This window comes from Micropterus dolomieu, linkage group LG19, assembly GCF_021292245.1.
Source record: "Micropterus dolomieu isolate WLL.071019.BEF.003 ecotype Adirondacks linkage group LG19, ASM2129224v1, whole genome shotgun sequence".
NCBI classification, from domain to species: domain Eukaryota; kingdom Metazoa; phylum Chordata; class Actinopteri; order Centrarchiformes; family Centrarchidae; genus Micropterus; species Micropterus dolomieu.
Window position 1 is genome coordinate 16,253,109 of NC_060168.1, and position 20,489 is coordinate 16,273,597.

The window sequence follows — 20,489 nt, forward strand, 5'->3', positions numbered from 1 at the left end:
TCTGAGCTGAAAATGTTTTGGCTTTACTGTGGCAGTTCAACAATGTTTGAATACATTTAAGTCTCCCTGTCCGATGCTGTCTGTTCAGTGTCCTCATTTCAACAACAGCAGTCTGCGTGTGCCAGCAGCAGACACACATGCAGTACTGCAACACTTTTGCATTCACCAGAGCAGGCACACACATGCAGTTGCATACATTGACTTGAGCACATTCCTGCAGAAATACAACCCACACAATTTGTCATTTATACTAGGGTGAATGTGAGTAATGTATTTAGGAGAGTTTTTTATGTGTATATATTATTTATTTATTTTTAATTATTTCACTGAGACCTGTGTATGTCATCCAAATGACATTGACTTTTGATCATTCCTTTCATCCCTCAAAGTGAGCTTGCCTCAGCAGACACGCCTTTGTCTTCATTTAATACACTGTATTAAATCCATTGTACTGATAATGCCCTTTTCTGTAGTAATTTGATTAATGCAGCTTGAAGAAAATCAATTTTCTACCATCTTTCTGCCCTGTTTCATCACCATCCCATCATCCTTTCCCTATCTGTGAGGTTGTCATGGTAGTGGCTCTGATATCACGATTTCAGCCTGGTTTAAGGGTGCGCTGCATGCAACGATGGCATGGATTACCACTATGTACTGGCTTCACTGCTATGAAAACTTGATTTTCCTGGTGAGTGACAACCAAGACTTCAGCATCTTTGGTGTCCACAGATACCACTACAGTAAATGTTTCTGTACTGGTGCTCTTTTCTGGTGTAGATTCATTATTTAAAAACGGCACCAAACCCATTTGTAACAATTTAGCATGACTTACGTGATTCTCTACTGGTACTCTACTATCTTTGTTAGTTGTGCCAAAAGGGGCACAAACATCGGATGACGTACTACATTGTTTATGCATGTAACAGGCGTTGAGGCAACAGATGTTCCAGAACAGCTGCATTTGGTAAATTTTTGCATACACAAAAATGTATTTATCTGGATGTACAATTATGTATGTTCATTCTGATTCTCCGATATAGATTGCTGCCAAACAGGTTATACCATCAGGCTCTGGGAAAGCACTGAGATTGATGAGAGCATCTGCTAATCTCTCCTTGGGGAGTGATAGGTGGCATCCTTTTATCAACTGGATGTTTTGACTGCAATACAACATTATTCTCCAGGCTACCATAGGCAGGTAGCACATTGTTTGCTCTAGCAATTCTGTTTTTCTTTTAATATGTATTAGTCCGCATTGCAGTAACAGAAAATAAGGCTTAAAAAACCCTTAAAATCTGACTTAAACTGCCAAGATACATTGAACTCCTTGCTCCCTGAGGCGTGAAAGACATTTGGATTATGCCCTGGGTCAGTGAGTGGTGTAGGCAGCCCAGCTGGTCCATATTACCTTTGGGTTTAACCCCTTTCCAATGCATCATTAAGACTGACTGTGTGTCCTGGCCTCTAAATTGAGGTTATTGGTCTTAATCCAGTGCGCTGATAAACTCCTAATAGCCTACACTATGTGGAAATGCAGTATGTCTTGCCCTATGCCTCAAAAGACCTCATTTATATTTATGACAACCTCAACTCTCCATTCCTGATTAATCCACTTAATATTGTGACGGAGATCCGTAAATCTCCTTCTGCCTCTGTGGAGAGCAGTAAGAGAGCCAGGGATGTGAAAAGAATGTCAACTGAGTGTTGCAAAAAACCCCAAAAAGAACATACCCAAACACCCCTGCTGCTGCAGTCCCAAATCTTTACACTTGTCCCAGAACCAAAAAAAACTCGGTGGTGCAGCAGATGGCTGGCAGACACCAACAGTTGAACATTCTCATACCCATACAGCACGTCCTAAGAAGATTGGTTTAAGTCATAAGCAAGCTATTGAAGTGCTGACGATTACGATCCTCTCTTTCACTGGGGAGGACACAGAAAGAGAGCCTGAGAGACAGACACATACTGAGTCACAGATTAGCTAGTCAGCAGAGAGAATATGTGCCGCTTAATTCCCTCTGAGGAGTTCAAAGGTTTCCTCATCTGTGTTGAGAGCTGCACTGCACACACTGAAGAGCAGATGATGTTTTCATAGGAGGGGAAGCATCAACGCTTTAACGTGTCAGTGACAGCTTGGTTACAAGAGTCAGGGAAACAGAGCTCTGATTTGTTTAATGTTTAAGTCTTTTCATTTGTTCTTGACTAACCCTCTGATAGGCAGCCAAAAACTTTCACAACCTCCTATCAACATGTTGATGTATCTCTGATTATGTAACTGCCTGCCTCTTTCTGGAAGTGTCTGATAGGATGCATCCTCACTTCCTCTGTCTTTTTACCCTACTCAAATCTCTTGTTGAGTGATGACAAGCAAGACCATGTCCTTGAATACCCCCGAGAGTCCTTCTTTCCACCTTCACTCATCCCTCTCTCCCCTCAACTCTACTTAAGCAGATGGCCACAGATGGGAAAACAGAGCCCCGTGAACCTGGTGGCATCTGTTTCAGGCCACGCTCTCTATAACGCTCCCACGTGCATACCTACAGTATGTACACCAAACACACACACACACAGAGCGCTTCCTTCTTTTGGCCTGGTCACTATGACAAAGCAGACTGTTAGCCACTTCTGCTATGACATCATGCCCTGTATAGAGTATGAAAGGTCTGTCTTGATACACATGTAGTACTTCATGCAGTTGGCTATATGGGAGTAAAGTAACCATTACATACACATGAATCATAAGTGATGAAGTTGAGTGCAAGTCATCCGCTATGCTTTACATTTACATAATTAAAGCCACAATGTTCTCAGACTGATTCTTTTAAGAGAGTTCAGCATTCTTCACATTTAGGCTTCACCTAATAGATTTACCCAGTAAATACCAGTATTTAGTAACAATTTAATTTAGAGGTTACCGGTTTGAGTGTGTAAGTAGTCTCAAGAAGTTAAAGTTTTTTTGTATTTTTTATTACAAAAACAGTTTAAACAAAATATTGTTCTGCTCAAGAGTATGAAAACTGACAAAATTTAAAAGCATCAAGATAAAAGCATGAAACATCTGAAATGTATGGGTGCATCAAAAAACAATAAAGCAGCAATTAAGGTGTGATCATGGGAAACCTTTTTTATAACTTTTTATGATAAGGCGATCCGTGTTGATTCGCTGACTTATCTGCTAGATTTTTAATTTAAAAACACTACGAAGGTTTGAAATATTTTGTTCAATGTCTGTATGAAGCTTTATCAAATCCCTTGAAAACAGAAATAGTAAATTATAACTTAATCAGATTTATGCAACAACTTTACATCTGACTAACTGCTGGGATTGTGAGAGTATCTGGGCCACAGGCCAAAAAAGGGGGATTGAAACCCCTGATATAGCCCTTTATGCTGATTGTATTGCTTACTGCTACGATAACAAATGCAGTTACTTATTTACCTAGAATGCTGAGGATTCAACAACCTGTCAACCTTCTCTGCTCATCTGAATGCTCATGTGTGATGACCAGGTGAAATGAGGAGTAGTGGCCCTGGCCAGGACAGCTCCCGTGCACCGCACAGCGAGGGCCATCCATTTCCAAGCGACAGATCATAACAGCTCTGATGGTCGACAGATGGTGATGAATTGGTGCTCATACCTGTGCTGGACAATGTTGGAGGGAGTCAGTTGCACAAACTGCTATATCACTTTTTCTCGATGATGTAGCCATCCAGTGACTGCCAAATCCAGACAGAAGCTCCACCTACCTTCTCCATTCCCCCATTTCACCAGAGATGGGTAATACCACAGGGATGATTCTTGGGCTTGTTGCTTCTTGCACAAACAGATGTTTGTTCTTAGAGAAACAAACACAACTCTATTAAGACATTGACTATACAGCATATGGCGGCCTAAGTCTAACAAACTGCATGGTACAATTATACCCAACAAAACAAGACATTTTTGAGTGTCCCATCGAGCAATACAAAAAACAAGAAGCTCCAGGGATATTATACTTTTTTTTTTTTGGCATGAATGTTACTAGAACAGTATTGCCAAAGCTTTAAGGAAAATACAAAGGAACAATTCATACAGTTAAATAAATAAAATAAAAAAAATAAAATAGGAAACACGTGTGTGTGTGTGTGTGTGTGTGTGTGTGTGTGTGTGTGTGTGTGTGTGTGTGTTTAAGTAAAAATAATAATAAAAAAACAAAACAAAAAAACAGTGAGTGTGGGTGTGTGTGTCTAATGAACTGTATGGATTCATTTCATACAGCCCATCAAGTAAACAAAATAAAACAGCAAAAGTGTGTGTACAAAAAATCAACTAATAAAAACAAGAGAGACAGTGTAGAAGGCATTCATTTGTGCTTTAAACGATGCTGCCATCTAGTGGTCTAAATGTGTGAATGCTCTAATGTAATTTCACTGCTCCGTGTAAAAGGAAAATGCAGGGGATGCTTCTGTCCCTACCATCTGATTTAGGCTCTCACTGCCTCCTTCATATGTATATATAGGGTACATATGTTTTTTACTCCTGTAGAAAGTACCGAATGTTATTGAGGACATAACAAATCTTAGAGAAAAAAAAAGATGAAACTGATATATTTCAGCAGTTAATTGCTGTGTTGCAGAGTGACCTATAAGACCACACTATACTTACACTGTATTCACTCTGTAATCTTAGGCTTACACATAGCTCATCCAGCATCTCAACCAATAATTTGCACCTTCATCATCCACCTCAACACCAGAAGATAATTAGATTACTGAGCCACCTCGCTTGAAACATCTCACAGATTTCATTTTTCTTTTGTGCCAGTCACACTAATTGGACAGCTGACCTTTCTCTGGGTTGAAATAGCCCACTCAGCAGTTTGAAAGCCACATTGTTGCAACACTCAGGCTAAAAGGATGGCTGAACCCTGCTGACTTGGATATACAAAGGAAAGCACACATATTGTAACATTCAAGACACCTGTTACATCACAAAAAGTGGCAGTTGCCAGGTTGATGAAGAAGTGAACTGGTACTGAAAATAATGGAAATGTTTATTATGTTGATGACAAAAGGATTTCCTTTTGGGGACATCTGTGTCACACAGTTGATCATCATTAGCTGACATCTCACTAATATTTTATCATTTATCATATAAAAAACAGTTTCCCTTTCTCCTATGTTCTTTATTTCCTCTAAAGTAAGTGACAACCTGACAAACGTGTACAGTAGGTGGGTACTAGTGGTTTTAGGAAGAACATCCTGTAAGCAATAATAAATTGTACTTTAAAGGTTCAGTGTGTAAGATTTCATGGCATCTAGCGGTAAGGATTGTGAACACAGCACAAAAGGTGTGTCTTCTGAGACAGCAGAGCCAGTCAAGAAATTAGGTTTCTTAAGGTATATTTATTAAGAAATTATATTTACTTTAGGGCTGCACAATTTGGAGAAAAAGTCATATTGCGATTATTGTGGACAATATTGCAATTGCGATTCTATTATAATGGAACAAATGGTACTATGAGTCTACTTGCTTAATTATCAAGGAATGCGCGAAATACTGACATTTTGAAATGTGTATTTCTCTCCTTGAACAAAGTTAAACAATATTTATAACAATAACAAGTAAAACAGATGTAAAACAGAACAAGGGGAGCGTGTTGCTCTACGGAGGAGGAATTATTGGCAAACTGGCACCAGGTCAGTGTTCATCTATCTAATACAGAGTCTCTATCCACAACCTGGAGGAGGAACGGTACATGAGTGTATTATATAGAGAGTATAATGTTAAGTTAATAGTTTAGTTAGTATAACAATAAATATTACATACTACATTCATTAGGATTTCAAATTATAGTATACTTTTTTACCACTTGTTGAGTATTAATACCAGTTATAGCGGTTTAATTTTTGTGGGTTGTTTTTTAAAATTTAATCCTTGTATCCTTGCAAGCAAAAGGCTCTATATTGGTCTCTAATTTGTTAATGCTAAGTACTAACTTGTCAATAATCATATTGTTCACCATTTAATGATTTGCTGTAGCACATCAACCCATCCAGGCTGTGATTGGTCAGTTGACAAAAAGTGACTGACAAGCACGTCGACTCTGTGAAAAGTAACATGTTGAACAACAAAAGGCACCGATACAGCAAACATTGGCCAGCGAGCCAAACCCAAACCTTCTGTATCTTCTCCCTGTTTTCTTCTGTCTTACTACTTTAGCTGAGGGCGATCTCAGCTGGGTGCAATTAGTCTTGATGCACAACACCTGTATGCAATTAGACTCATACTATTTCAGTGTAACCTACCACTGAAGCATCTGCTCTTTGTGTGAAGACCAACTCGAGTAAAGACCAGCGAGTCTACCTGTGTGAGTCTACCGAGCAAGGCCACCTACAAGAGTAGCTTTTACTTTCCTAAGCACACCTACTCACTCAACACTGCTGGCTGTAACTACAGTCAGGACATGTGCTTCCATACTATTCCTGTTGTCTGCGGTGCAAGCAGGAGGTATCATGCCATTAGGCACAGAAATAAGGCACCACCCTCTACTTCTCTGTTGGGTCATGGAACTGCCAGTCGTCTGCAGTCAACAAAGCTGACTTTATCACTGCTTATGCCAACACATTATCCCTTGGGCTACTGGCACTCACTGAGACCTGGATCAAATCAGAAAACACTGCTAACCCCGCTGCGTTGTCCACCACTTACTCTTTCACCCACACTCCCCAACCATCTGGGAGGGGAGGTGGGACTGGGCTTTTAATTTCCAACAAATTGAAATTCACACAGCTGCGACCCCCGAACCAATATGCCTCCTTCGAATATCATGCTGTCTTGGTGTCCGCTCCGGTAAAGGTCTATGTGGTGATTGTCATATACCGTCCACCAGGACAAGTGGGTAACTTTGTGGACGAGCTAGACACACTGCTTTCTTCAATCCCAGAGCATGACTGTCTCTTACTTGTCCTCGGTGACATGAACATTGACTTAGACAAATCAAACTCAGCAGACTTCCTGTCTCTGATTCAGTCCTTTGATCTAACACGGGTTCTCAGCACCCCGACACACAAAGCTGGCAAGGTGCTTGACCTCGTTCTTGTCCAAAACTGTGCCACGAGTGCCTAACATTCACACCGCTATACATGTCGGACCACTATTTCATTCAGTTCATGGTATGCCTACAGGAACAGCCCATTGTTCTCGCACCGTTTGTTTCACACCGCCATAACCTCCGCAACCTGTCTCCCACTCACTTTGTCTCAGTGGTAGCTTCCGCTCCACCTCCCCTCATCACATTTTCCTCACTCGAGGTCAATGATGCCGCACAGTCTCTGTGCTCTACACTGAGCTTGTGCCTGGATAGCCTGTTTCCTCTATCCATCAAGCTTGCTCGCCCGAACCAGTCCCACCCATGGCTAACTGATACCATCCGTGGGCTCCGTACTGATCTCAGAGCCACTTCAAGAAGCTCTTGAAAACTCATCTCTTCCGAGAACACTTCCTCTTATAACACCTCTAACTCCTAACCTCTAACATGCACTTCCTGTGCTCTTCTTTTTCTATCCCCTTACAATTATCTTGTATTGATAGCACATTTTTCGTTAACTCTAACTTCTTTCCCTAGGTATTTACGCCATTGATGCGATATGTGCTATTAGCTCTTACTAGTATGTATTGTCAGTTGTAGATCTCAAGCTATATTTGATGCTTTGTTGATGCTTGTATGTTGTTTCATCTCAGATGTAAGTCGCTTTGGATAAAAGCGTCTGCCAAATGAGTAAATGTAAATGCTCCGATGACAAGACCAACTATGTTTTGAACGATTGGTGGCGGGGGTTACGTAGGTCGTTGTCTTAAAAGTTACTAGCACACTGCTCATAAAACATTTTGCTCATTGCATGTTGGCTTATCTGTTGTTAGGGGCACATGCGAGAGCTCAGTGTGGGCAGAGCAAATGAGCAGACTGCAGTGCACACACAGAAGAGTGTCTCACACACCTTTTCTGTTTTATTAAATTGCACACTTTTTGCGGTTATGTAATCGCACATGATGACATCGCGATTGGGATTAATTGTGCATCCCTAATTTACTTAATTATTCAGTAAAACCATATGTTAATGCAACTTGCCCACTGACAGATAACATGGAAAATGTACGCCAAGAGTGTGTAACATTGTCATTATAAACCACACATTAGATAAACTTTAGACAAACATTTACAAGGGAAACACATTAACTCTATCTGTGATTATGGACCATCGCCAAAACTGCCCGCCAGCAATAATATCTGGCCCGTGGCCAGATTTTGGTGCTTTGATAGCATCAAAAATGTAAATTAATACTTTGATTGTGGTGCTGAAATAGATCTTTCATGGCAGCAATAGTTACTAACATAATCACCTCCTCTTTAGTGGTTTTGCCTAAAAATAAAAGCATGAGAAGCATGTTTACTGTAATGCAGTATTTGGAGCTGAACTGAGCTTTTACTTTGAAAAATTCTGAACGACATTAAAAGAGTCTGTAGCTTGCTTGACATACCTGTGTTTTACCAACTGAGCTAACTGAACAACATGTCAATGCAGGTAAATATTATCTCTTATATTCTCATCTACCATCTAATGGTTGAAAATATTGCTCCGATGCAAAACTTATTTGCCTACCCCTACTGTACATTATTACTACTACTTCTTCTTTGAACATACGTATTCAACGTACTGATGAGTGTCTGCACTACCTGAATTCTACCAGAAGTAGAACAAGAAGAACGTAGTGACGAAACGTGCTCTGTAGTGCTGTTTGTCCTTTTTCAGCTACTGTAGAAACATGACGATGCAACGTGGCGACGTCCATGGAAGGGGGGACCCGCGGTTATGTAGATATTTAAATGGCTCATTCTAAGGTAATAAAAACATAATGGTTTATTATGTAAGGTCTTTACACACCACTGAAAACACAGCAATGGATCTTATATTGCATTTCTGTCTATAGATCCTCGGAAATATTACACAATGGACCTTTACAAAGTTATTTTTCTTGAATTGTCATGAGACAATAGTGCTGAATATTTCAGGAAACTGAGTCACTAGCCTCCTTCCCTCAGTTTACACACTGCTGTTTCTGAAAGCCAAATGTTTCTCCCGCTGGACAGTGTTTTAGTCCAGTGAAGCTTAAGTGATTGGTTTCTAAACTAAAGTTATCAGTATTTCGCAAAGCAACTCAATAAGGCGTGGGCGGAAAAATATTGCCTATCCTTTAAGCACCTCAACAAGAGGGATTAATGTTGTTTGTTATATGATATGGTTCTTTAAGATTTGGTGTGATTTGACACCCTTATCGTTTCAGAGTATAATTCTCTGCTGTAATAAATAAGGACAGCTATACACTTGCATTTGTTTTGATTATATTACTTATCATCAAAAACTAACAAGTCAAATACTTTGCTAACACAGCCAAACATCAAGCAACAATACAAGACAGCAATATTACTTAATAATCCATATGTGTACACAAAGAACGCCAGCACCAATCTTGCAGCCTTTCATTTCAAAAAGCTCTCGCCAATGTCTGGCAACCTCTTGCTTGGTCACTATCTTTTTCTCTTCTTAACTTCCCTCATCAATGTCCTCTTTGGTCTCTTCACCTCTGCCATTAGCTAACAGTTATTTCCGTAGTGACTGCTGAGCACGGTAAGGTGGCCCACTTTCCTGGCCCCAGCATGACACCAGCGCCGCTCCCCACCACCTGGGTGGCGAACTAGCCAACAAAGCTCAATCTGAAACATCTGGCTGATTTTGCTCGAGGCGACAACTATGCTAACACAGACAAACAAGCTAGCACCACAATGCAAGACGTAGCAAACCAGCTAATAGGTTAGCCTATTACTTACTACAGCAAGAATGCCAGCTCAGCATCTGTCCTGCATCCTTTCAGCTTTAGCTCATGCCAAGGAGAAAAAGCCAGTACAATTTTTACTCTTTTCTGTCACCCTCTCCTATTTTCTTCCTATATTCTTCGGTCACTTCGCAGACTCTGACATTCCTAGCCTACTGAGAATACTGAGCTAGCTTCATCCAAAGAACGCTTGGTGAAAGTTGTGTTGGTGTGTGACATAGTGTTGTAAAGCATTGCACCGTTGTTGTGATAGACTTCCTGCCCGGGATTCCAATGTTACATAGTGCAATAAAGTTTTTCTGATACCAGTCGCCCGTAGGGCCAATGACCGGGACACCATTCTCCCTATTACAAGTCAAAATTATTTTAAAGCTTTTATTTTAAGATACAAATACTGGATAATAGTTATATTAACAATGATTAAAGAAGAGTACCCACCCCAGCCACAGCCTGTTCACTCCTGCTGCATTCTGGGAAGAGAGGTTTCTGCTGCTGCATCACTAGACTGCAGAGCAGCTTTCCCCCCAAGCTATCAGACTTTTAAACTCAAATTCATCCTCAGCACTGCTCCACTGAATATAGTTTATTTCTGTCCACCATTTTATGATTGCTATTGTATTACTGTATATTGTCTGCTATGTAGATGGGAGTTACAAACTCAGTTTCACTTTACAACCTGTTGTAATGTGACAAATAAATCTCCCTTGTACTTTTAATTTTCTGACATAACCTAAGGATTATAATAATGTAATTTAAGAGTTAAACATGTGGATAAACCACTGATAGAATTTATCAGGCAAACATGTTTTCAAAGTCTCACAAATGCTACTTATGGGAAGCTAAGGAGTATGCTAACAACATTGTAGCCTAATAGGCCTACGTAATGTTAGGTTATAAAGACTAAGCTTACAGCAAGAAGACATGGGGAGAAGTACTTGGCTAAACGTACAAACGCTAGCAAATGTCCGTTAGTTCAACTGAAGTCTTTGAGTCACAGTGGGCTAACTACAAATCCCATGATCCCCAGTTCCGGACGCCCACCCAGCCTCGTTGACGTTGTCAGTTTCTGTCCAATCGTTGTTTAGGTAGTTATGATTGACGTACTAGCCGAGAACTATCATTGGTTTCTAGGCGGTTTCCAGGAAGTGAACGCCACAATTCTAACCACCTCCTACATGTGAGCCCCATCGATAGCACCACGCGCGGCGTGTGGAGGAGAGAGAAACCGGTCGGGAAGGCAACGTCACTCCTCCGACCACCGACTCGACGTAGCGCAGCGGACAGATAGCGGAGCGGAGCGGCGTTGTCCGAGGCAGGTACCGTGCCGTTTCCATTTATACCAGTGTATATTAAACGACTGAAAAGCTGACCGTTGATCGCTAGAAAAGCGGGGAAAGTAGGTCGTATTAGATAAGAACAGGGTGGACGCTAGGGCCTGGCAGATTGTAGGCCTGTTATTCTCCGCGCGCTGTACTGACAGAGACATCCCGGGAAGGGTCTTTCCCCCACGGTTAGTCCAGCTGCCAGTACTGGTCAGGTCCCTTACGGACACCGCGCCACTAGTTTGGAGAGGTACCTAGTCCAGCTAGTTAGACCGAGTATTTTGTCAGACAAATAAGACGGTGTATATCTGCCAAGCTGGTTACTAGCTGGTTCACCGCATATGTTTTTCTTCTTCCCTTTTCACGTCTTTTCAGGTGCTGAAGCGATTACAGCAGAAAGATGGCGGACGACCCCAGCGCGGCGGACAGGAACGTGGAGATATGGAAAATCAAGAAGCTGATCAAAAGTTTGGAAGCTGCCCGTGGGTGAGTGATCGATTTGAGATGTGTGTCGATACAGTGGCCGGGCCAGCTGTACTAAAGTGTATGGCTTCGGATGATGGTGTGAATGTTGACCGCCGCAACAGCTGGAGATCGGATAATTGGGGCCGAATTTGGGAGTGGTTAGCTTAGCATAGCTAACTTAGCTTACCATAGCTTTGCTGCTAGCTTGCTATTTGCTAAGCGCCAACTGCTGTCGCATTCAGTCTGTCTCTAGGTTGGAAACATTTTGTTAATTTAGAGTGATGTGTGTTTTGGTTTGTCTGCGTATATGTGTTATGTGTGACATTGAAAAGAATGACTCCCCAAGTCCCACAAACGGTATAAAGCTAGTAACACTAATGTTAGCTGTGTTGCTAATGAGACCCGCTAATAGACGTCATCTCAGGAAAGAGGCCGCTGTGTGTCTGTAACTAGAAAGCACGTTGATGAGAAATGAAGGCCGGCTAGCTTACAGTTGGACTTCCACATGCTTCGTTAGACTCATCAACAACTTAAAACGACGTATCTCTGGCCTTTTTTTACATGGAGATTATATGACAGGGCTTCTTTATTCCCCAAAGAGTTCACTAAGTCAGATAATTACCTCATGGCAGTCGAGCTGCTCAGCGTTACATGAAGGCTTTGCCTGCTATAAAATGGTCAGTTGAAAAGAAATCAGTTGCATGCCGGTACGGACACTGTGGCCTTCATGAATTATCAAACACGACGTGTGAAATGTGGGTGTTGCTACACTGGCTTGTAGCTTGTTCTGCGACAGCCTGCTGTCTAGTGCTGCGCAGAATTTGCTGTCCTGTGCTCTACCGCCTGCCATGTCGCACACAGTTGACCATTTGCCCTGTATTCATCCAGCTACAGCTACCTACCTGCCTGTGTGTGTGGCTGTGCAGTGTCAGCCTGTGCTGGTATGCTTTGTCTCTTGATAGTTAGTGAATGGAGAGAGAGAGTGGAGCAGTGGAAGTGAAACTCAGTCCTCTGCTTCAAGGGCAGAGATTGTATGCTGTGTAACTGTAAACCCACCCCATCTGTCCCTCAACCATTCAGACTTTGTCAAGGTGATATTTTGCAAGGGAGTGTTGTGTGTTTACAAATTAGCATGAGGGTAACAGGTGGAGTTCTCTTGAAGGTAATAAAATGAACAGGTGAAGTTGCTGTCTGAAATAACCAAAGTTGTGTTAGCGTGGAGAACTCCTATCATGTCATTGTCATTTTGAAATAGATAAGAATTTAGTTGTTGTGGTGTCTAGCCTGTCATACTCTGTAGTAGTAGTAGTAGTAGTAGTAGTAGTAGTAGTAAAGGTCTCATGTTTATAGTGTGTAGTTAAACACTGCATCCCATAGCATCAAGTGTGTACGTATGCCTATGCATTTATGTAAGTACTTACGTTAAATCCTCTCTCTATCTATAGTAATGGCACCAGTATGATCTCATTGATCATCCCCCCCAAGGACCAGATATCCAGAGTGGCCAAAATGTTGGCCGATGAGTTTGGCACTGCTTCCAACATCAAGAGCCGAGTCAACAGGCTCTCTGTACTCGGGGCCATCACTTCTGTACAGCAAAGACTAAAACTCTACAACAAGGGTATGTGCTACAATAAAAGTCCAAATAAAACCTTGCTGACTTTCATGTAGGATTTTGTTTTTCAGGGGCAGTTGGAGAGAAATCATTTATATCTGTATAACTCTTGCTCAAAAATTACCCTCATGTTCCCATAAAGACCAGATAGATGGTCAGATCTTAGTGTTGAATTGACATTTAGTCAGATGCTGCTGATGCAAAGATATAATTTAAGTGGCGGTGACAGAAGCTGTTAAATAATCCTCTGTAATAGAAGGTTGCATCTCGACAGTTAAGCTTGTGGACAGTTAAGTCTACATTTATAAACATAAACAGGTTTTCAGTTACATTAGGTCTAGGTTGACTAGGAAATTATATAAATGTAATTGTCCAACATCTTTCTCAGCATGTTAGTTTTATACATTTTAAAATGTGTATGTTTGGTCTATTATGCACCTCTTTGCAGCTTGTGAATAGCAAGTAATATTATTATTTCTGATTATTTAATATTTAACTTGCAGAAGATAGGGTGGTTATAGCATTCAATTGCGAAGTAGGTAGCTCATAAGCATGGGAGAAGGGTGTGTATTACCCAATGGTACTGTGTCAGTGCACAGGTCATCGTAATCATTTTAGATTATAATAGAAAAACAATCCAGGAGAAACACATTGGACATTTTAACACAGAATATCACGGCCTTTCAGCTACATGTACAGTGGTATATTTTGAGAAAGCTTGATGGTGATCACTTCTGTTCAAGAAACTGTATGTTGTTCATCCATCTGAACAAAAACCTAATATAGGTAATTCAGTATATAAGTCTAATCTTCTGTCTGCTGACCTTTCTCTTTCCAGTGCCACCCAATGGTTTGGTCGTGTATTGTGGCACCATTGTGACAGAGGAAGGCAAGGAGAAGAAAGTCAACATCGACTTTGAGCCTTTTAAGCCAATCAACACCTCCCTGTACCTCTGCGACAACAAGTTCCACACCGAGGTGAGAGCCTTTGCTGGCTTTCTGTGTCAGCATTTGACTTTTTTTTTTTGTAAAGAAACTTTTCTTATCTGTATTATACTTGCTTTCTGTCACTTTCTTATCATCCATTCTTCACCCGCCCCCAACCACAGGCATTGACAGCCCTGCTCTCTGATGACAGTAAGTTTGGCTTTATTGTGATCGACGGTAGTGGGGCACTGTTTGGCACACTGCAGGGCAACACCAGAGAGGTGCTACACAAGTTCACTGTGGACCTACCCAAGAAGCACGGTACTGACCCACAAAGCTTGCTCGACACTGAACTTTTGAAATATTCAAATACAAAGCAGAGATCGTTAGAGAATGGATTAAAAATCACTCTTAGTTTGTGGACCTTCGCTTTTCCCATATAGAAACATTCTAAACATTGTGTCTCTTGTCGATCTTTGTTTCAGGCAGAGGTGGGCAGTCTGCTCTGCGTTTTGCTCGTCTGAGAATGGAGAAGAGACACAACTATGTGAGAAAAGTGGCTGAGACGGCCGTCCAGCTCTTTGTGTCCAACGACAAAGTTAATGTGGCTGGAATGGTATTAGCTGGCTCTGCCGACTTCAAGACCGAGCTCAGCCAGTCTGACATGTTCGACCCAGTAAGTCTTTGTGTGTTTTCTGATAAAGAGCAGAACCAATTAAGTATTTACTATGTCATGTGTGTATTTGTGTAATATATCAGTAATTGATTAATGTTAATGTCTTTACAAATCATACAGAAACTGGACTACTAAGCAATTTAGTAGAATCTCAGTTTAACTTCTTACACACACACAACACTCTGGTAACTGTGGGGAAGAGAGACCCGAAAACGACATTGATTTGTTCCTCTTTTTTTTTTTTAAAGGCACAAATGCACATCATATACAAACAGATTAAATGAACTAAGATGTTAGGTTAAGAAACTCAATTAACCGTATAACCGTAAAGCTAGTATAGGCAGCTTGGAGAGACAAGCAAGAGACAGCCAGACTTTGAAAGTATCCAACTGAAAAAATCCCACCCCCTCCCATCAGGCTTCCTTTCAAAGCAACTCCCCTAAAGCCTTGTTCACACTACACAATTTTAATCCCGATTTGAGGGTCGGCAACCTCAGTGACCGTCGGGTCTGTGATTGGGGGAAAATCAGCGGTTGATCGGCGGTCGCCAGTCGTTATGTGTGAACTACACAACAACGCATCAAAACGTCTCCCCGACACATTTATGACACATCGTCTGCCAGATATTTAGCATGCCAAATGCCTGTCACCGATCAGTCACGTAGCGTGAACGCCACAACGACTTCAAGACTCGTGTCACAAGATGGCAAGTTGTGCAGTGTGAACAGCACATCGATCTGCTGACGCAGAAAGTTGTGTAGTCTGCACAAGTCTTAATACACATTTTCGTGCGCAATGAATGCACGGGGCAGAGTGCGCGCAAGTCGGTAGGCCAGCCAACCATTATATTCATACAGTCCTGTGACAGCCACCTTTTTCTTTTTTTTTTTTTTTTTTTTTTTTTTTTTTTTTTTTTTTTTTTTGTGTGTGTGTGTGGGAGCATTTGATTTATTGATTCCTGTCGAGATGTAAAGAGGAATAAAACAAATATAACAAAAATGCTTCTGAAATACATTGCCCACCCTAGCTTTTAATATTGTGATTTAGAAAAATACTATATACTATTAATCTAGGTTAGTGTAAAGACTAGTGTAGTTTCTGCATCCATTAGGTAAAGATCTGCCAAATTATCTTTGTATTGCTGGCAAACAAAAAGTGGTTAACTGGGTGTTTTTTGCACTTTTAGCGTTTTATTAGAAATTGTCTGTCTTTTAGACTCTTTATGTTCTGTATACAGCCATATCATAATGAAGAGTACCTCCCTCAACCCTCTTAAAACCCTCTTTACATTGCAAAATAATTAAGGCTGTGACATTTCATGCAATTTGCTCTTGTCTCGTTTAACTACTACTACCACAATATATCCCGAAATTAGTAACATTTACACACATTATAAGCAATACAAGACAAAATATAAAATATGTAGTATTAAATATTGGTTAATGGACAGAATACTTATGTGAGCAACAACAAAAACAACAAGCATGTTTCAAAATGATCTGCATTTACCAGACTGGGAGCTTAGGTCGGCAGTTCTTGGGGTGCACTAACCCTCGAGCAATAGCAATCTTAACACTGGTAGCTTTTAAGTGAGCTTTCCACAGGTTGCACAGATGGCCTGCCATAGCTCTAGTAGGGAAAAACCTGCAGCATAATGTGTCATTGTTGTCAGCATATTTCTGTTGATAGCCTTTACCATGATCTTGGGGACCTTATTGAAAATATTTGTATCTTAAGCTGCCAGTTTGGAGGAAAAAGTGAAATGACTTTTCATAATAAGTATGCTGCTAATTATGTCACTTGATGTCATCTGTGATCTCTATAGTGTAAAACATGTGTGTTTGTCTGCTACAGAGGTTACAGGCCAAGGTTCTGAAGCTGGTGGACATCTCGTACGGAGGAGAGAATGGTTTCAACCAGGCTATTGAGCTCTCAGCAGAGGTTCTCTCTAATGTCAAGTTCATTCAGGAGAAGAAGCTCATAGGTGAGTCTTCTTATTGACAGTTGTTAGGTGTCACCAACAAAGGCTAAAGGAAGCAAAAGCTTTTGTTGTTGAAGAGAATTTCCTAATGGTTGTCCTGGTTCTCTGTAGGGCGGTACTTTGATGAGATCAGTCAGGACACGGGGAAGTACTGTTTTGGAGTGGAAGACACACTCAAAGCCCTGGAGATGGGAGCAGTGGAGATCCTCATAGTGTACGAGAACTTAGACACCATGCGTTACATTCTACGTGTGCATGGGGCAGAGAGCAACGGAGCAGAGAACGGTACACAAATATCACATCTACCACTGCTGAGAAACAAAGCAATAAATATGTTATGATGCTATAATATTCCTGGCTCTCGTTCTGATATTTGTTTTTTTAGATGAGAAGACTTTGTACTTAACACCAGAGCAGGAGAAAGACAAGTCTCACTTCACAGACAAGGAGGTGAGCACTGCAAAGAAAGGACAGATCCCTGGGATTTAAGTTAGACCTATTACCCATCATGCCATGTGTTCCTGACTCTGATTGTGTTTTCTAGACGGGGCAGGAACATGAGCTGATTGAGAGCATGCCACTCCTGGAATGGTTTGCCAACAACTATAAGAAATTTGGAGCCACGCTGGAGATAGTCACAGACAAGAGCCAGGAAGGGTCCCAGTTTGTCAAGGGCTTTGGAGGCATCGGGGGTGAGCACACTTGACAACACTGGAATGACACTGACACTGGAATTGTGTGTTTGTACAACATCAAGTTAGGAAGAATGGAGGATATGTATAGCTCTTTTGTTTAATGATTAGATGTACTGCTCCTCAACTAGAGGCAGATTTAAGTGTCCAAATATCCACAGTGCGGAAGTGTCAATAGTCAAAATATGGAGGGTACTTTAGAAAGGCTTTGCTTATTCCTTCTCTACCCCCTCTTTTCCTTTGCAACCTGGAATAGTGTAGGAAGCGAAATAAGCCTCTCCGTTATCGGACACACAACAGCTTAGTCACAATAAAAACAAGAGTGTCTTTTCAGGAAATTTGTTGTATGCCACGCTGCAGACACCACATGCAAGATGCTATGCCTAATTAAATGTTATGCTAACATCAGCAATAACTAAGTTTAGAATTGATAGCGATGGTGATATGAAGCAAGAATATCACAGGTTAATAATAATCATTGGCTTATCTCCATGAACTGCAGGCTGTAAACTATACATAGTAGTTTATAGCTGTGAATAATTCGGCTTAAAAGATGCCATTTCAGACTGGGCTGGACAATAAAACAAAAACAGTAATTATCGCAATATAATTTTTTCCAATAACAATATAACAAATGTTCAAGAAACAATAAATGTTTTTTATTCACTGGAATCATACACAAATTAGGACATTTTTTATTAAGATGTTTATTTTGTTGAAGGAAAAGGACTCAAAATAGCTTTTACTTAATTTTACTTGTGTGTATTTGTTGACAAAGATTTTATCATAAATGTTTTGAATGTTCTACCTCAGATTTGTGATCCACTGTTTGGCCTCAAGTGTTCACCATAAAGAAAAGTTTAAACCACAATTAACCATCAGCCAGTGTTCACTCAGGAGCAGAAATCAGCCTTTAAATTTGAAAGAGATAAATAATCTGGTACTTATTGTGATAAATATCGATAACGAAAGATATCAAACTTTAACTTGATATATTACTTGTTATTGTGCCACTTGATATGGATTTTGATACAGTAGAGGGACAGACTGTTCCAGTTCTGTTCTTTGTTTCCTTGATTCTCTTACCTCCTGTCCTTTGGTCACCCTACTGAGTTTCTGAGACACGTGGTTGAATGGGAGGTAAAGAAATTAGGCATCGTGAAGGCAAATCAAAAGCACCCAGAATTCCCCAGGTTTCTGTGCTGTATTTGCACTGCATTGTCCTCCTTTTGAGGACAGGCAGACAATAGAAATCCCTTTGTGGTCAATGGAGATTCACATTATCCCTTCCAAGTGTTTGAACACTTTGTGTGTGATTCATCTTGCTGATCGCTCTGTGTCATAACTTTGAACAATAGTGTCATGATCAATCAAAGTATTCAAGCATGCAAAATCTTTGTAATCTAAAATGTAGAGCTAGTGATGACAGGCCGTACAGCTTTAGTAAAATGAACAAATATATATATTTTATTTTAGTTCCTGTACATTTTCTCCTCAACCTAAAAGTAAACGTCATGTCGTTGGTTTTAAAATTCAGTAAGTAGCACATGCAGCACGAGGATTTCAGGAATTCATGTGTGTTTTTTTTTTTTGTGTGTTTTTTTTAAATACAAATACTCCCACCCCCATAGCTAATGGGGATTATATCCTAATCCTTATCCTAATACAAATTCTTCCTTTAATGCTGCAACGATCTAACCAAACATGACATAAGCCGGCCAGCCATCACATTTCCCTTGTTAATCTATCATCTCTGTGTTCCTCAGGCATCTTGCGGTACAGGGTGGATTTCCAGGGCATGGAGTACCAAGGAGAGGACGATGAGTTCTTTGATTTGGATGACTACTAGGTAGTCGGGGACTGATATTGGGAGAAAAAAAGAAAAGCAAAGGAATGAATGAAGAAATAAGGAAAGAAAAATGCCACCTCTCTTGCAGCAAGTGAGAGGTGCAACCGTGTTGACCATATATATATGACAGACACACCTTCCAATTTACCTGTTGCATACACAAACTTGCACATACATTTCATCTGTACACATGACAAAGTACATCACACAAGCTGAAGAGGAGTGAGATTTTCTTTCATCCAGAGAGGGAGAAAGCCCTTCCTGAATAAATCCCTGCCTTAGAGTGCTGGTTCCTTCCCCTAGTTGGATTGGACTCGACTCATGTTTGTTCTTTTTTTTTTTTTTTTTTTTTTCCTCCCCTCCATTTTGAACGAACACAACAGCAAGTTCCCAGATTCCTCGCTGCCCCTAGCCCGGTCTGAAGATGAACTTTGGACTCGCTCCTCACATATAGAAAATATATTTTCCTTTCTTGCCTCATCATGTCCTTACCCTCTCTCTCCTCCCTTCTATGCTTTCTCTCTCCTTTTTTTTTTTTTTTTTTGTTTTTTTTTTGCATTTCATTTTTTTACTGGTAACTGCTGCTGTTGTATTTTATGAGAGTGGGGGATTTTTTTTACCTGGGTTTCTGTAGAGAAAGGGGGACAAAGTATTAAATTTGAACTGCTGAAAACCATTGCTACCTCCTCATCTGCTGTGGTCTCAATCCTGTGCTGTGCGTGTTCTGTTCCTGGAAAGGCTGACCGTTTCTCTGATTTCCTGACTTTAAATGAATATGTTGTGACAGTCCTGTGTGAGTGATAAGTATGCATGACTGCTTTGAGGGGATTCGGTGTCTACTTGGCTCATCAAGATCAAACTCTTCATGTTGAAATTTTAAAGGTATCAGATCTTTTTGATGTAGGTATACATTAGTGTCCCCCTTGATATAAGATGTGTTCATTTAAAGAATCTGAATCCCAGTTACACTAATTCCACCTGTAACATTTGTAAATTAATCTGACCGCTTCATCTAATCAGAAATCCGTTTAAACTCTAAATTTGTCAGTGCAATCCTGCGGATGCAATTTTAAATGTGATGTGTTGGT

The 20,489-nt window shown here is 40.7% G+C and overlaps 1 protein-coding gene across 4 annotated transcripts; it reads left to right on the forward strand.

Moving 5' to 3' along the window:
• The first annotated feature begins 11,029 nt into the window (after positions 1-11,029).
• On the forward strand, positions 11,030-20,077 carry LOC123957186 (eukaryotic peptide chain release factor subunit 1). 4 transcript variants are annotated; one of them, XM_046029796.1, is made up of 11 exons: positions 11,030-11,190; positions 11,572-11,682; positions 13,107-13,282; positions 14,115-14,254; positions 14,386-14,524; positions 14,689-14,879; positions 16,734-16,863; positions 16,972-17,145; positions 17,246-17,310; positions 17,405-17,552; positions 19,319-20,077. In XM_046029796.1, the coding sequence occupies exons 2-11, from the start codon at positions 11,597-11,599 to the stop codon at positions 19,399-19,401; spliced, it is 1,332 nt and encodes a 443-aa protein (XP_045885752.1). In that variant the 5' UTR covers positions 11,030-11,190; positions 11,572-11,596; the 3' UTR covers positions 19,402-20,077. The 4 variants fall into 4 exon arrangements, with proteins under 4 accessions (XP_045885752.1, XP_045885755.1, XP_045885754.1 ...); XM_046029799.1 differs by having other exon boundaries at positions 14,386-14,413; XM_046029798.1 differs by having other exon boundaries at positions 11,059-11,186.
• Positions 20,078-20,489: the final 412 nt, after the last annotated feature.

Coding starts and splice junctions, on each gene's coding strand:
- LOC123957186 (XM_046029796.1), top strand. CDS start 11,597: ATGGCGGACGACCCCAGCGCGGCGGACAGGAACGTGGAGATATGGAAA. Junction 13,283..14,114: donor ACTAAAACTCTACAACAAGG/GTATGTGCTACA, acceptor TTCTCTTTCCAG/TGCCACCCAATGGTTTGGTC. Junction 14,525..14,688: donor GGACCTACCCAAGAAGCACG/GTACTGACCCAC, acceptor TCTTTGTTTCAG/GCAGAGGTGGGCAGTCTGCT.